General features: G+C 38.7%; 1 protein-coding gene across 4 annotated transcripts in view; it reads left to right on the top strand.

Moving 5' to 3' along the window:
* CPED1 (cadherin like and PC-esterase domain containing 1) overlaps nucleotides 1-11238 on the top strand; it is a 145370-nt gene extending 134132 nt beyond the window's left edge. For all 4 annotated transcript variants that reach the window (XM_085569273.1, XM_021553506.4, XM_085569275.1 and 1 more), the window contains 5 exons: nucleotides 1806-2026; nucleotides 2288-2389; nucleotides 2604-2691; nucleotides 4537-4683; nucleotides 8256-11238. In XM_085569273.1, coding sequence (XP_085425399.1) covers nucleotides 1806-2026; nucleotides 2288-2389; nucleotides 2604-2691; nucleotides 4537-4683; nucleotides 8256-8483 — 786 coding nt within the window. In that variant the 3' untranslated portion in view covers nucleotides 8484-11238. The remainder of the gene's footprint in view (nucleotides 1-1805; nucleotides 2027-2287; nucleotides 2390-2603; nucleotides 2692-4536; nucleotides 4684-8255) is intronic.
* Nucleotides 11239-15545: the final 4307 nt, after the last annotated feature.

Below are 15545 nucleotides of genomic sequence, written 5' to 3'. Positions count from 1 at the left end.
AGAGGTTTATACATGATTTAAAGAAGTTTCTTCTGACACAATGTGAAAAGCTGGAAACCCCCTTGTGTTTGAGAGAAATGCTTGTGCAATACAAACATGAACAGCAGCTGTTTAAGAAATTCCTCAATGAAGACACTTTGAGATGTCTGGGACAGGAGTTAGAAGAGCCCCTGTGAGATAGTGCTAGTTTTAATTTGTCTGCTACTGTACATAATCTATCAAGGGCTTCTCTGCAGCCCACAGTGGGCAAAGCATAAGAAGTTGAAGGCATTGTCATGCCAGTTCTTGGCCCTAACACTAGACAAGGGTAGGCTCATCTGTGGGTACACTGTTGTGGCTTGTTTTTAATCACAACAGTGGGAAGTGGAATCAGTTTTCAAAACTGTGACATTCCTGAAGGGAATAGATAGATAGATAGATAGATAGATAGATAGATAGATAGATAGATAGGCAGACAGATAGATGGATGTGTTCGATGAATGTCACAAGTGCCTGTACCACATAAAATCTCTGAAAAAACTTTGGCAATATACCCTTAAACATGTCATCTTGTGCAGTCTGAATTATATATGCATAATCAAATACTCAAAGTGGAAGTGGTTAAACATCAAAATCCAAATCAAATTAAGAAATGAAACAAGAAAATCCCAACTTGCAGAATGCCAACTACCCTGAGTGCCAGAGGAGGTAGGAGAAGCTGAGTACTTCTGTGCAGAGAACAGAGCTGTTAATGTGTGATGGCTCTGTGGTGTTTCTTAATCCCAGTTTTACAAGTTTGCTCTTCATTGTGGGTTTTAGGCTGAGCTGATTGGGGTAATTAATTCTGCACACTGTTTCATTGGCAACCACAGTGAACCTGGGTTCTCCTACTCTTGGGACTTGTCCTATATTACCTGCTTCATCAGAAGGAAATGCTAGTCGTATCCACTCAAAATGGGGCAATAGCATTAAAAAAAATTCCCACAACACTTTAGGTTCTGTAGTCTCCCAATACCCATGTTTTTTTTTTCAGAGGAATCTCCAGAATTAGTAGGAGTGAACACAAATTTAACTTCTTCATTCGTTTGCAAGTTCAGGGTAGCTGAGCAAAGCCAGCTATACTTAACATACTTCTGTCATCCTGGCAGAATTTCTAATTCCCTTCAGGCCGTGATGCTTTCTGGTGGTCACATCATGCATGACAGGACTCTATTCATATTTTCCTCCACCAAAATAGCCCCCTTTTCTTTCCCCTTTGAACCTGCAGAAAGACTATCTCTCTACAAATAAGGCAGCAGCTGCATGGTTCATGGGGGGTGTGGGGGTGGGGGTGTGTGTTTGTGTTACTTTGGTGCAAATTCTAATGAATTCCATTTATAGAAAACAAATATGTGCTGTGCAGGAACAAACCATGTGAAAAAACTGTAGGAAAAAATCAGGAAGCTGCAAGCAATCATGAGAGCAATTGTGTATTAGCAATTAGAAGTAAATATAAACTTAAGCAAAAGAAATTATCACCAAGATGAAAAATGCAGGGCTAATTTTCCAGCTATAGACATCTATAACCTGAACTTTTTGCATTTAAAATACATATTAAATATATGTATTACATATAAATATAAAAATACATGCTTTTATTAATCAAATCACATAGATTTTGCTAAAGGACAAATTTGATATTAAGATGCCAGGGTACTGGCTGTTCACAAAGATATTTTTGGAACATTATAAGAAGCATTTAAAATCATCCCAACTATCTGGATTATTTTCTTAGTTTTTGGTTTCTGGATTGTACAGCTTCTAAGTCATACCTTTTCCATCTGAAGATTCTTTTTATAGGTGACTCAACTAACAGGGGGATGATGTATTATCTAATTGAAAGAGTGAATAAGACTCTTCAGGAATGGCAGAAGACTCATGATGTTAAATTTTATCACAATATCAATGAGGGGAAAACATTTATCAGTTACTCCTACTACCCCCAGTTCTGGATGAATGCAAACCAGAGACCGACTTTTGAGAAAGCACTGGAACAGCTCCTGCAGAGGTACTGGACAAACTCTGAATTTCCCTTGTTTGTATTATTGTTCTATTCACAAATGTGTTTAACACGTTTTACAATTAACGTCAGTAAACAATAAAACATAAGGTGCACAGATCATATTGTGGGGTTAAAAAATAGCTGAAAATTACATCAGGCCTCTGATCAGGGTGCCAGATACAATTCAGTGAAATGCAAAGCAATGTAGTCAAAATGTTTGCCATCTGTTTAAAGCAACATGTGTTGTTTTTCTTTTCTGGGTTTCAGATCACGTCCCCTGGAGAACACAGACCAGACCGTATTAATTGTAGGTGGTGTTCAGTGGCTTAATTCCAATCACCTTCAAATTATCCAAAAGGTGTTGAATAGGTAATGTTATGTACTTGGTATTATTCAAATTTTTGATATGATAAATTATGAGATACAACAAAAAATTTTAAATACAAACTTCTCCTTTTTTTCCATAGGCATGTATTTAAGTGACTGTGAAAAAAAGAAAATATGCATTGTCTTTTGATGTGTTTGTTAAATAAAAAGTGTGTCCTTGATTTTTTTTGTTTTTTTTCTTTTAATTTGCACACAGGGAAAATCTATCAAATATCCTGGTAATTGTCAAATCCATAGGGATGGGCTTTCATCTTCCAGTGGATGGAATCCATTCTCTGTCACAGGTAAGCTACAGTACATGTTGAGTGCATTTTCATGGAAAACTTGTCATTTCATCATTGATTTTGCTGTCTGGTCTAAATATGTTACAACGTCTGCTGAGCACATTTTAAGTAGATCGAAGGAAGATTAATGTTTGTATTTGCTCATACTGCTTGATAGGGATTCAAACCAATTTCCTTATTTCATGGATTCTGCTGCAATCAGAGAACCATTTGAGATGCCATGCTTGGTCAGCTGTCCCAAGAACAGAAGAAGCTCCAATATGTATCCTGCTCCCAAAATTGAGAGATCGTGCTGGGGATAAGCAGACTGCTCCTCATACTACATTGCACATAGGCCCTCCCCAGGCTTCCTCCATGGTTACTGCTGGATCTGATTCACTTGTCTGGCTTACACAACTCAATAAATCTATCTTAATGCACCTGTGAAGCCAGAACATTACAGAGCAGCCGGAATGTACCAGTGAATCCATCCTGTTATTTGCATGTTAATCAGATGTTACAGTCCGTTTAAACCATATCCAAGACTCTCAGGGTAACAGATGTGCTCATTTCAATGCAGTGTGCAACACACTCAATTCACTATTTTTATTTACAATTTGGATAGTGATTCTCTATTGAACACACACAAAATGCATGGATGAGAAGCACTGGAAGGCAGAACGCAATAAATGATGCCTACCAGTGCTATGTGTCATGCTCTAGCTATTTCCAGGTGTTGAAAAGAGAAAATTACTGCCTTTCACAGATTACAGCACTCCTTGAGCACTGGGGACTAGCGCCCACATCTTTTTGCAACCATAACACACTGCTGCATTCAGCGTGTGACTTCCTGCTCCTCTCACCCTTCTCTTTGCTACAGAGACTGCCCTGTCTGATTTTGCCCAGTCTTTCTAAGTTAGTACTGCCTATCAGCCTTGTCTCTATTGAATGTCTTCTTATTGATTCAAACAATTTTCTTAACTATCTGGAGGACTTAAATAGAATAAAGTAAGGAAATTATTGTCATCAACATGAAGAAACATTTTCATAGCTCCTATCATAGTTTCTAGCAAAATTCAATCCTAGGATGAAGAGCTTCAATAAAGGGTATGTGAGGCAAGGATTGAGTATTAAAGGCTTTCTAAGAATTTTTCTTTTTCTTCTTCATTAAATTTACAAAACTCCAGAAATCAGCTACGGTGCATAACCAATATTCTTTTCCCTTTCAGTATTGGAATCATATCCCAAATTACCCATGAGGTTTGTATGCTCTAGGCTTCAGGATTATCCCAGCTACTCTCAAAGGCCTTTTGTCTGCCATGTCGAATCCACTGCCTTGCCAGCTTTATGGCTAACTTTTTTTTCTATTCTTGGTCTTTCTGAAGTATATTCAGAAATAATAATCTGTTCTTCAGTATAACCATATTTAAGATACCTATGATCCTATAGTCCCTTTTAAACAACTGCCTCAGTGAATTTGATTTGAAGATGAATTTTTCTTTAAAGCAGCATTTTCACCATTTGTTACATACAAACTTTATAATTGGAATTTTTTTCTGAATTACATATTATATTAGTGAAGTACATGTTAAAAACCATTACTCAAGAATTGTGTTTTAAAGAGTCATTAAATACTTCCTATAAAGGAAGCTGCACATCTACTGAACAGTAATTATAGTTTCTGAAAAAAATACCTACATCAGTCTTGGACTAGTAGCTTTTTTGAGAGTGAATTTATAATAATTCATGTCTGTAGTATGATGCAATTGCTTATTCAAAATGCAGTTTTGTTATTTTTTTCCATGACACAATAACCTTTTAACAGTCCTTCTGACAAGACATTGCAACATTTTATCTGGAATGCAGGCAGAAGTGCAAAACTTGTGGAATGAAAACTTGATTATTCTGGATACAGCAAAAAATTTGGGCTATGAAGTGGTTGACACCTTTGTCATCACCATGGGACGTTACAAGGAATTCCTGCAAGGGAAGTGCGGCTGCCATTTCCATGAGGTAATAGTTTACGCTTATATAATTCCCAGGTATTTAAGATATTTTAACTGTGAGATCTTAGAAACAAGAAGGTACATGCTGAGGTCAGCATCTGTTGGTCAAAATTAGGCCTGAATACAAATCGTGGGGAAAGCAGTTTGTATGGTGTCACTTGTCCATCACTGCTCCCAGTGCAAGGCCACCCAAGGACATGCTGAACTGTTGTCATGATGAAATAGAAATTAACGTACCCTTCTGCAAATGTAACTCATATAAAAGGATGTTGCACAGTTTCCTGGTTCTTGTTATTTGTTACATGTTATATAACTCTGCTGCTTCTGCATGGACTGTTTCTCTTTTTACTCAGTCTCATGGGTTTTTGACTGATGCATTCCTAACTGAACAGCTCAGCACACTCACATCAAACCATAAGTACAATTAAAATGGAACTTAAAATTGAAGAACCAATCTTACTGCTGTATATCTCTTTTCCTATATCTGAGAAAAAATAATCTGGAATAGTTACAGTGATCCACTGTACAAGCAGAAGTGTAGATTGCTTGTTCTCCCTCACACTGGTAGTCCTGCTTTCTTGACTGAAATCTATAGAATTTTTTAGGAGTGTTATCAGACTCATGTGAGCTCATGTGCCATGCATCAACCACACAGCTGCTTTCCACCTCAGGCTCCATGGCAGCTCACATGTTTTCAGGCCAGTGCCCTGGCCTCTATCCTGCTTTGGGGCCAACATCAGCAGGTGTGGTTAGTTAACCAGTCCTCTGATCCACTCTGCTCAGTACTTGAGAGGCACAAACATTGCTCAGTCCAAATGAAGCTGGAAAGGAGGGAGTAAGTCACAGAGTAGATATTTATGTGATTGATAAATAGTCCCATGGAGCAAATGCTTCCCTCTTTATCCAGGCAGTTGTATTCACCCTTTTTTATCTAGAGTGCAGATGCTGATGTTTTTGTGGGTCATTGCTGATGTTTGCCAATTCCACAGACCTTGTGAGTGAAACAGAGAACTTCAAAATTAAATATTTCAAATGCTTTGTATGGAACACGGTGGAGAAAACAGCAGGGTGTGATCAGTCATCTGCATTTTTCATGTACTGCTCCATCATTTTGTATGAGCTCATGTGCAGATTTGGTCTTGCTTCTCTGCTGAAGGAATCTCAACAGAGTATGTGTTTCTTCAGGAGAGAATTTGGGTCACAGAGGTTTATTAATGAGTCTTGAGAGGTCATTGTGCCTGGAAGAGCCACAGATATGCCCAGTAGAATCAATCATGCACCAAAAGCCCAACTTGATCCTTGAGGAAAGCAAAAAGAAAGTCCTTGAGTTATTTTGATACCTCATTAGTTTTAATAGTTTTGTCATCAACTTATTTCTGTATCCTGGCAAGTGGAGTTTCATTAGGTGCTGAAGCAGTTTGCACAAGGAAAATGGCATCTTGCCCCCAAGAACAGAGCCAAGGGGTTTCCCAACACTGTGGGAAACTCCAGCACTTTCCATGTTTTCTGAAACCAGATGAGATAGATTAAATCTCGTGCTTTGCCCTTTCACTTTCTTTCTCTTAAAAACTGACATTCCTAAAGTATCAGAAGATGGCACTCCTATGTAAATGACATCTGAGCTAAAGCATGGCTGTGCAGGAATGGAGGACTGGCCATTCCGTGAAGTCAGAAAACAAGAACTGAAATGCCTTCAGCAGTTCTCGTTTAGCTCCCATTAGCTGGCTGAAGAGAAAGCTATTTCCTCTGAATAGTCTGAAGAATTGGGTTCCCACCAACCCATTTCAGAGAGTCTCAGGTGACCATGATAGCATAGAAAATCTCCATCTCTGTAGACTCTACAGTCTTTGCTCAGATTTCTAAGGGATCTGGATTTTCAAAGGTATTATACTGAGCTGGGACAAAATATCTTGCATAATCCTGGCACTTTATGCCAAACATAATTCTAGTTATATGCCCACATGAGAATTTGATTTTTTATCTACCTCATTCTTTGAAAATGCTTATGGACATTGGTCAGCACTATACAAATATTACAAAAGCTATTTTTAAATTCAGATTGATTTGCTATTTTAATGGCAGTGAAATAATAACCACTACACAGAAATTAGCAACCTTGGGATTTTTGTATCTTAATAGGTGGCTGGCTGCTGGTGGCTGGGTGAACATTATAGTGCATTCCTGGGAGATTATGCCTAACAGGAATGCAGTTTGGGTGATTGGTTCAAGGTGGCATCATTTTGAAATAATTTTAAGATCTAAGGCACTAATTTAGAAAAATGAACCGACAGTAATTGCATGAAAATAAATAATAGCCCTTGGCTTAGCTGTATGAAATTGACCAGAGGATATATTAATTTTCTACATGGATAATTCCTGGTCTGTTTTCGGTTCTGCCAGCTCCCTCAAAGTCTTTCTGCTCAGTCTTTCAGGTCTTTGCACATGTTATTTCTTCACTCACACCTAATTTTGTATGATTTATTTCATTTATTTTGAGCTTCACAGCATATGAGTGTTGATTCTGATTGTTCAGTGACAGTAAATATACATTATATTTTTAAAAGCTAACATGCTTCTGCATAAATATATGCATTAATAAATGAATTCTGCATTTCCAAGTGTCTACTGTGATTGATACAGCAGGAAAATTGATAGGCATCAGAGCTATTACATCAGCATACATATAGTATTTTAAAAATAAGTTGACCACCTTTTCTGCATTCTCTGGGTTTGCCATTGCCTGGGCTGTGGTCCTCTCTCCTTCATATGTGCAAGGTTCTAAAGTTCTGTCTCGCTCAAAGCTGCTTCATTATTCATCAGTGACTGAGTATTCGAGACAAGACCTTCAGCATTTAATTGGAGATCAGCCCCAGTCGTTAAAATCCTGACAACCGTACCTTTCACTTTCTCACTTGTTAGTCCCATGAGCAGTTTTGTTCCATACAAGTTGAACACGAGAATCCCAGAACTTCATACATATTTCAGGGGCCAAGGTAAAGCATTCTTCAACACTAAGTTACTGAATTATGTTGTGGTTCTGTCCATGTGGTGTCCTGGGGAGAGGGATGTTAAATTGTGCCATAACTCCCTTCTTGAAGAAACACAACACACAAAGGTTTTCATCTCAGTGTGGGGCTGGGCTACATTTGCATCAAGATGTCAGAATGAGGCATTCTCACAGAAGTCATAGCTGAGACATGTTTTATGTGCTTCAAGTGCTTGGTATCAGATCAAGATTTAAAATTTTCTGTAATTTGGAGCAGTCATGAGTCTTGTTTTAGGTAAATTGTCTCTAATGAAGAGAACACAGTCTAATACACAAAGGCATTACAAAGTCAAACGACTGGGTATAACGGGCCTATGCATGTAGATTTCAAAATTAAGATCTTGCTTTTTGGTTAGTTTGCAACATAACAAGTTGGCCATCAAAACAATGTTTATGAGCAACTTGAACCTCAATGTAAGGCACCTCAGGACCTGCTTCATGGGCAACTGCCTCAGCATTTCTGCACACACAGCTGTGTGTCTGTCTTTCTAGGTGCAGGCAGAAAGCACTCACATATGTCATTTCTTTTGCAGGTGGTGAAATCCAATCCCTCTGAAGAAAGGTCACACATAGCAATGACATTATCAAGGCACTATACGCTGGGGAAATATTTCAGCAGTCAAAGCAAACCATCACAACTGCAGGACCATGCAACAGATTCTCAGTCCCCATATCATGTCCAAGGTCCAATAAATCAAGTTTATTCTGAAATCCTTCTCAGCAGGCTCTGTGCAAGTAAGAGGGAGTTTGTCAGCACATAGCCTCTCTTGGATGTAGCACTGAGACTGGAGAAGTGCCACTGCCTCAGTGACAATTGAAGGACCACGGTGGTCCTTGACTGACACAAAGAGAGTTTGGGACATGTGGTATTTTCTCAAGAACCTTATGAAATTAAGATATGCCCTGGTGACTCTGTTGTGTAAAAGTGGAAGATGGAGGGTTGCAAAGGAAAGAAGAGGGGAAGTTGTTTGAACTGTTGCCAAAGACTAGAACAGCTGTAGTTCAAGCACGTGTGTATTATTGATAGTAAAAAGAGACCTGTATATTCACTTGAACATTTGGAAAGGGCTGTTTTAGGTCTTCAGCACTATGTAGTTTTTATTTATAGACACTGTAATATTTGAATGTATTTAGAAACTGACTACATTCCGTTTGATTAAGTTTTATGTTATGTGGACATGTTTCCCTCCCATATTAAACCTTTTCTGTCTAGACACTTAATTTATAGAATTTGAAAATGTCTGTTATCATTTTACTGATGATGCTGAGTTTTGAACTCTAGTGTTTTTAGTGAAAACACATCTCTTCTTTTTATCTGAGATGGAACAGATATCTACTCTATTTTTTCACATGTTCTGAAGCTAATAGGGAGATAGATTACCTATACTTGAGATTGATTGAAACTGTCTCAATGTAACATGTAAATATAGTGGATTTGTTAACATTAATTTATTTATGATCCCAGTTTAGGAGAGTGTCCATATGCAGGAAGAATGCTTAGATAAGTGCTTTAGTGTCTGCCTTGGCCTGTAAGCCAATCAAGTATTCTTCCTGCAAAGAATGCCATTTTTTAAATGATTTTTTATAAAATACTTGCCCATATGTGAAGCCAGAACCACAGACATAACAAAAATCCCCCTGCAAGCACACATAAGATTTTCAGGATCTGGTAATTTATCAATCATAAGAAGTGTGTGATGTGATGGCAGCAGAATATACTGCCAGCATTTCTTGCTTGGCACAGACAAGACCTTCTCTGAAAGCCAGTTTCAGTTCAGACCTTCTCTGAACTGCAGTTTCATGCTGCAGCCCAGCTACATCCCCAGTGTTTGCAGACCTTCTTTGGGTGACACCCCAGGGAGAAGCTGTGTGTTGGTCCCCTCCCACAGTGCTGGCAGCCCACTCATTCACAGCTGTGGTACCCGATGAGAAACTGTGCATGGCCCAGGATTAGCTGGGTGACAGGTTAGTGGCAACCCATAGGACTGCTGTTCCTAAAAATTATCCTGTTATGGATTTTTATTCATCCAGTCACAAAGCAGGCAACCAAGGCACCACTCTACCACCATGCATTGAAGAAGGGTGCTTTAACCAGGCAGGTGCAAGTCTAAAAAAGGATCTGCTGAGTTCTGTGTACTGTCACAGTTTTACATATAATCCTCCACTAGCTTCTTCTTTGGGAAAAGAAGCCACAAACAATGTCAGGGAATAAACAAATTATAGCAAGGAGCTACTCATCATCTTATTTGCCTTAGTAGCACACAGGGGGGCTGCCCTGTATAGAAGTAGGGCTAGTAATTAATAACACAACATTTAGTATTTGCCTAAGATGGTCTATCTATCCACAGTTTGTGTGCCCAGCTGTAGTTTTGTGAATTTGTGCTTTTTCAGTTAAGATATGTAAAGTTATAATAGGAAATTGTCATGCAATATGGAGTTTGGCATCCTAGGTGATGAAGAGTCTTCTCCAAAATAGGATCTGGCATACCTAATTTAAAGCACCTTTCACTATATTGAAAAAGCTCCTAACTTAGATAATGACAAAATTAGTGAGATGGTATGATTGTATCTGTTTCTGTATAATTCGCTGCTGATTGCTTACAGCAAGTATCCCCAACTTTCAGTGTAAGTTTCCCTGGCATGGAGATCTACATGAAAGATGGGTCAGGAGCTGTGCATAAATACTGAAAATATCAGCATTTGGTTTGAGTAGTATGATTATCTAAAGAATATAACTGTATGCAAATGATGTAATATATTCTCTTGGGTGTGGAAATCCAGGGCTGCACAACCTTAAAGCTGAAGGATAGAATGTCATCATTAATATTAGTAGATGCAAAATGCAGCCAGATGTCTTTGGTATTAAGATGATCGATGATAGGTATATTACAGTTCTGCTTCTGATAAGACTTTTATTTTAGCTCATTTAAATCTGCATGCTGTTACTGTTATTGTTCTGTACACAAATGTTTTTAAGACATTAACTGGGCTTTTATGTTTTTTTGTTTCTTTTTTTTAGCTAAAACCTATTGCTGAAGCATTAGCTTAGTGATGAAAAGAGCTGACTTTGTTATACTGTAGTGGATATCAGTGAATGTGCAATTCATCAGTTCTGGTTTCACCACAAAATGGTTTACATGTGCTGTACACCCAGATGTCTTAATGTTTTCCAAATCTTGATATTTTTCAAATGTATTGTGTATATTTTCCTGTGTGTTTTCTATTTTTTACATGTCTATGTACATTAATATGTCTGTACAAAGTCATTGGTACAATTTGCAAATTGATCTTTATTTAAACAAGTTCTTTGAATAAGCTGTTTCCAACACTGTATAATCCACATAGTTTTAGGAATAAACAAAGGATACTAAGCTACATTTTTGTTATTTAACTTTAAAATATATCTAGTATCTCTATGCATGTGAAAGATGAGAGTTGAGATTCACATGCAAGTGTTGCTTGATCATATGATTAAAATTTATGGATTAAGACAATAAAAGGATCACTATATTGGAATTCCAGTGAGAGCACATATTGCTATCTACAGTTTACTCTAGAATTATTGCATCTGCTGTGACATTTTGCCTGAATAAACATTAAAGTGCTCCTATAGTCTATATATCTACCTTAGTCCCTTTATTTACCATTAAAATAGCAAAGGACTTAGTCATAAGGTTGAGTTCCACCTCCTAATACAGACATGAGTGGCCCTGGAATTGGTGGTAGGAGTGAAATATTTAGGCTGGGGAACAAGTACTCTGAGAATTGGGGTTTCCTGCTCAGTGTGTGCCCAGCAGCATGCAGAGCTTAGAACAGAACTAGGGCATACTTTAAGCTACAGATAGAGTAAGAGGGTAACTGTGTTGCAAAATAAATACTCTGATATACAGAGGAGTAGTCTCAGTTATTACTGCATGCCTTTAATGGAAGCTGGAGCACGATTTACCAGTGTCCAGTGAGGTGCAACTCCTCACCTCTCATATAACTCCACAGATGTTGAACAGTTGTTGAACAGTGAATTGGGTTAGAGCAGAGTACGTGGCCACCATGATTAAGTCCATCATAATAAATATCTTCAGAATAACTGGCTGACTTTGTAATAAAAAATATTTCCCTTTTTGTAGGGAAATGCCTTGACAAGTCCTCTCTGTCATCAGAGTTGCCAGATTTCAGGGAGTGAAAGAATTGACTACAAATAAAACATTTATTCTTGGTCTTCATTTGAAAATTATTATCTTCAGAATAATCTCTTTCACACTGTTAGATACAAGGCTTTTATTTTTCTCTTCTGTGACACATTAAAGGGACATCAAAGTAAGTTTATTTGCTTAGTGGGTGGGGTAGCAAGGCATCAAATTACCTCAAGGTTGAAATAACCACTAATAGTTATGATTCTGTTGCTATGTTGAGCCAAAGAGAATGCTTTGAAGATGCAGATATGTGTGATATTAAGTTGACTGCAGTCCAGGGATCTTCAGATTTCTCTTTTAGAATAAAGCAGTTTTTAGAGGTGCACTGAACTATTTGGCATAGACCCAAACTGCTAAACAAGTCTCTGTAGGGTCACATGAAAAATATGGTCTTACTCTCTTGTTTGCCTGCTAGCTTTGCATCTGGCTTGTCTTACCTCACTGGCTATCTGCACCTGCTCCACTCCACATCTGCCTTTCTTTCAGATCATCTTAGAAATTTGTGTTTTGCCAGACTAGCAGCTGCTGGAAATCTGAGATACAATTGTTGCAAATTCAGTCTCAATATTCAAAATATATTTTTGTCAAGTCCAAAAGCACTAGAATATAGCAGAGGTAGAGCAAGCCTCTTATCTAGAGCAGTGATTTTCTCTGATGAATTTAAAACAGCTGTGTTGTATTAAGTAGTTTTCACTAGCCCTTAGCTCTTAAAGGAGCTTGCCTCTACCAAGCAAAAATCTATCTTTCAAACTCCACTGCTATCTTTACCTGTGTAAATCTCCCAAACACCAGAACAGTCTGTGTAAAATGCAGGCATAGATATTTTAGGGTGCTGGTACATATCCTGAAGTATTTGCTGGTACCTTCACAGTATTCATTGAACAGAAAAGCTCTGACTACACAGTAAAAAGATGCTGTGCATTTTAGGCTTACTTGCCTGTGATTAGATTGTACTAAAAATAGTGCTGCATGTCAGTCTAGGCCAGCACCTGGAACTAAGTGTCCTAGAAAACTGCTCAAGTCATTAACTGCAATGGTCAAGATGAGCCTGTGGGGTCACAACAGGGTCTTCTGCAGCACAAGTTTCTGTTGTGATGGACTTCTCCCATTTCTGTTTTTTCATCTGACTGTTGGGCCAACTCTTGGCACCTATGGGCAGCCCTTCCTGCAATCCCTCAAGCATGGTCAACAGCCTTGGCAAGGGACATCACACTAAGCAGCACTGAACTGAAGATCAATCATATGTTTAAATAAAATCTGAGGTCTTTATGAAACACAGCATCCATTAAGCATTACCTTCATTTCCTCTAGTACTGAACTTCCCTAATGAGGAGCAGGATTCACTCCCTTTCAGCTGAAACTCAAATACCAAGGTTTTTTCCCAGCTTTTGACAAACCTTTTTTTTCCCACTGCTTGCTTCCCTGAAATGGAGTGAACTGCTCTGCATGCTCCTGCCTAACAGTGCATGTGCTCACCCAGGCACTGCAGTGGGCATTTCCCTCCCATACCTCATAGTGGGGACTACCTTCCCACAGCAGAGAGTGATTTCAATCCTGTGATTTTTTTCCCTGTTTTGAGCAGTGACAGTCTATGTGGTTAAAACAGACAGCTCAGTGTCTGCCAGCACCACCTGCCCCTGGACTGCTCTAAGGACGCTGAGTAGACTCTGGGTGAAGACAAGACTGCAGAACTAAAATCCTTGAGTAAGGAATGAAAATTACTCAGACGCCTCTTGACAAAGTCAGGGCAGTTAAGAAGAACTCACTGCAGATCAAGTGTGTGAAATTAATGATGTCAGGAGCCCTTTAAAGTTAGTAAATTATATGGATTATTGTGAGGGTTGGAAGACCAGATCTGTGTTTGGCAGTTTCTCACTTGCCATGTTCCAAAAACATATTTTATATTTTCTTTTGTTCCTGTCATTATCGACTTCCATATTTCTTTTATGAATCTGTGGGACTAAGAAGTTTGAAGTAATATTTCTACTCTGCCTGATAATGATTGTGCAACCTCCCCAGATGTTAGTCAAATCATTTAACAGATGAGGGAAGTTTTATTACTTCTGAATGGTATTTTTCCTTCCATATGCTAGCTCAAAGGTTTCTTTATATTTACAGATTACAATTCTAAGATGATTTTTGTGGACTGATGCGGGTTTTTTAGCTCAGGGCCTTTGTTGAGCTTTCTTTGCAGCAAATGGTATCTATTAGCTACTGTAAAATCCTGTTTCAACATCCTTTCACACTGTGTCCTGCCCAGTACTTATAAAACACATACATACAATGGGATTTACTGCTGATGGTAAAAGGTTAAAACATAACAGGTCTTACTGCTCCACCCATTACAGTTCCCTAAATTCGACATTGCGTCATTTCTGTGCAATAACAAGGACTCGGGGTCTAGTAATCTCTTAATGCAGGGCTCCTCAGTCTCTAGAACAGTTCACATCTGTAGTCCTGATGGAATTATCAAAATAACACACCTTCAGCTGTGAAATGCATACAGCAGAGCCTGCAGGCATATTCAAAACTTGCCTGTTGGATCAAGGCCAGCCTGGAAGTCAAGGACAACAGCTTCTAGAAACTGTTCTCAGGCACCAAAAGCTGCTTTCCTGCTTAACTGTACATATTTAACAGAGACATTGAAATTATGATTATGGTGACATTTGGCTTCTTTGTAATCACAGAAAGATCAAAATCTGAATTATTCTCTAGATATACCTATTATTTCTACAATATTGTTTACTGTAAAGGGAACCTAAATAAACTCAGATTTTTCTTATTGATGCCTAATGTTTTGAGAGAAGAATGTCAGTTCAACACAGATGTGTCTGTGGGATTCATTAGGTAGGCAAGAGATGTTTTGACATGCCCCTTCTGCTCCTTTACTGCAGGAACTTGATCACAAGCCCACCACCACCATCACCATGGGATGCTTTCAGCATGGGTAACATGGAACAATCTCAACCTCTGCTCCTGGAGCTGCTTGTATGTTTAACAGTGCACTGATCAGAGGGAAGCCAGTCCTGCTGGTGAGCAGAACATTTCATGGTAGAATGGGATATGTAGGTTTAAGACCCTTTATTTGGGTAAATAAAGAACAAATCTCCGCCTGCTGCCATACAAGAGGGCTAGGTGAATGTCTGTTTCTGTGAGAAAAGCCAAACCAGCAGGCACCTAATTCCAGGAAACAACAGAAGTTCTTTTTCAAGTTTAGAGGTAACATCAGAGATAGGCACCTGGTTGGTATCTGAGGGCCCCAGCTTCTAGCAATTATTTCTGTACCAAAAGTGCATTGTGAGCCCAAGTAACTTAGGGACTGCTGTCCACTATGCAGGAAAAATGTCTAACAGGCATTAAAACATAAGCCTAACCTTGGACACGTTCCCCATTTTGGCTCTGTGAAGAATTTAGTTCCCTTGCCATCCCTGCACACCACGCTCACAAATACACCCGCAACATTACCGCTCTGTGTGTGGCTTGTAGCTTTTAATGTAATTACTCTCTACCTCAGTTCAAAACAATACCATACAGAGGAGACCTCTCAGAGCTGTAGTGTGTAAGCTAACTTGTGCAATTTCAGATAGTTTGAGCTGTGAGATAGCAGTTATGATGGGGTGAATGGTAGCATCC

Source organism: Lonchura striata, chromosome 1A (genome assembly GCF_050655825.1).
Source record: "Lonchura striata isolate lonStrDom1 chromosome 1A, ASM5065582v1, whole genome shotgun sequence".
Lineage (NCBI taxonomy): Eukaryota > Metazoa > Chordata > Aves > Passeriformes > Estrildidae > Lonchura > Lonchura striata.
This window is presented reverse-complemented; position numbering and strand designations above follow the sequence as displayed.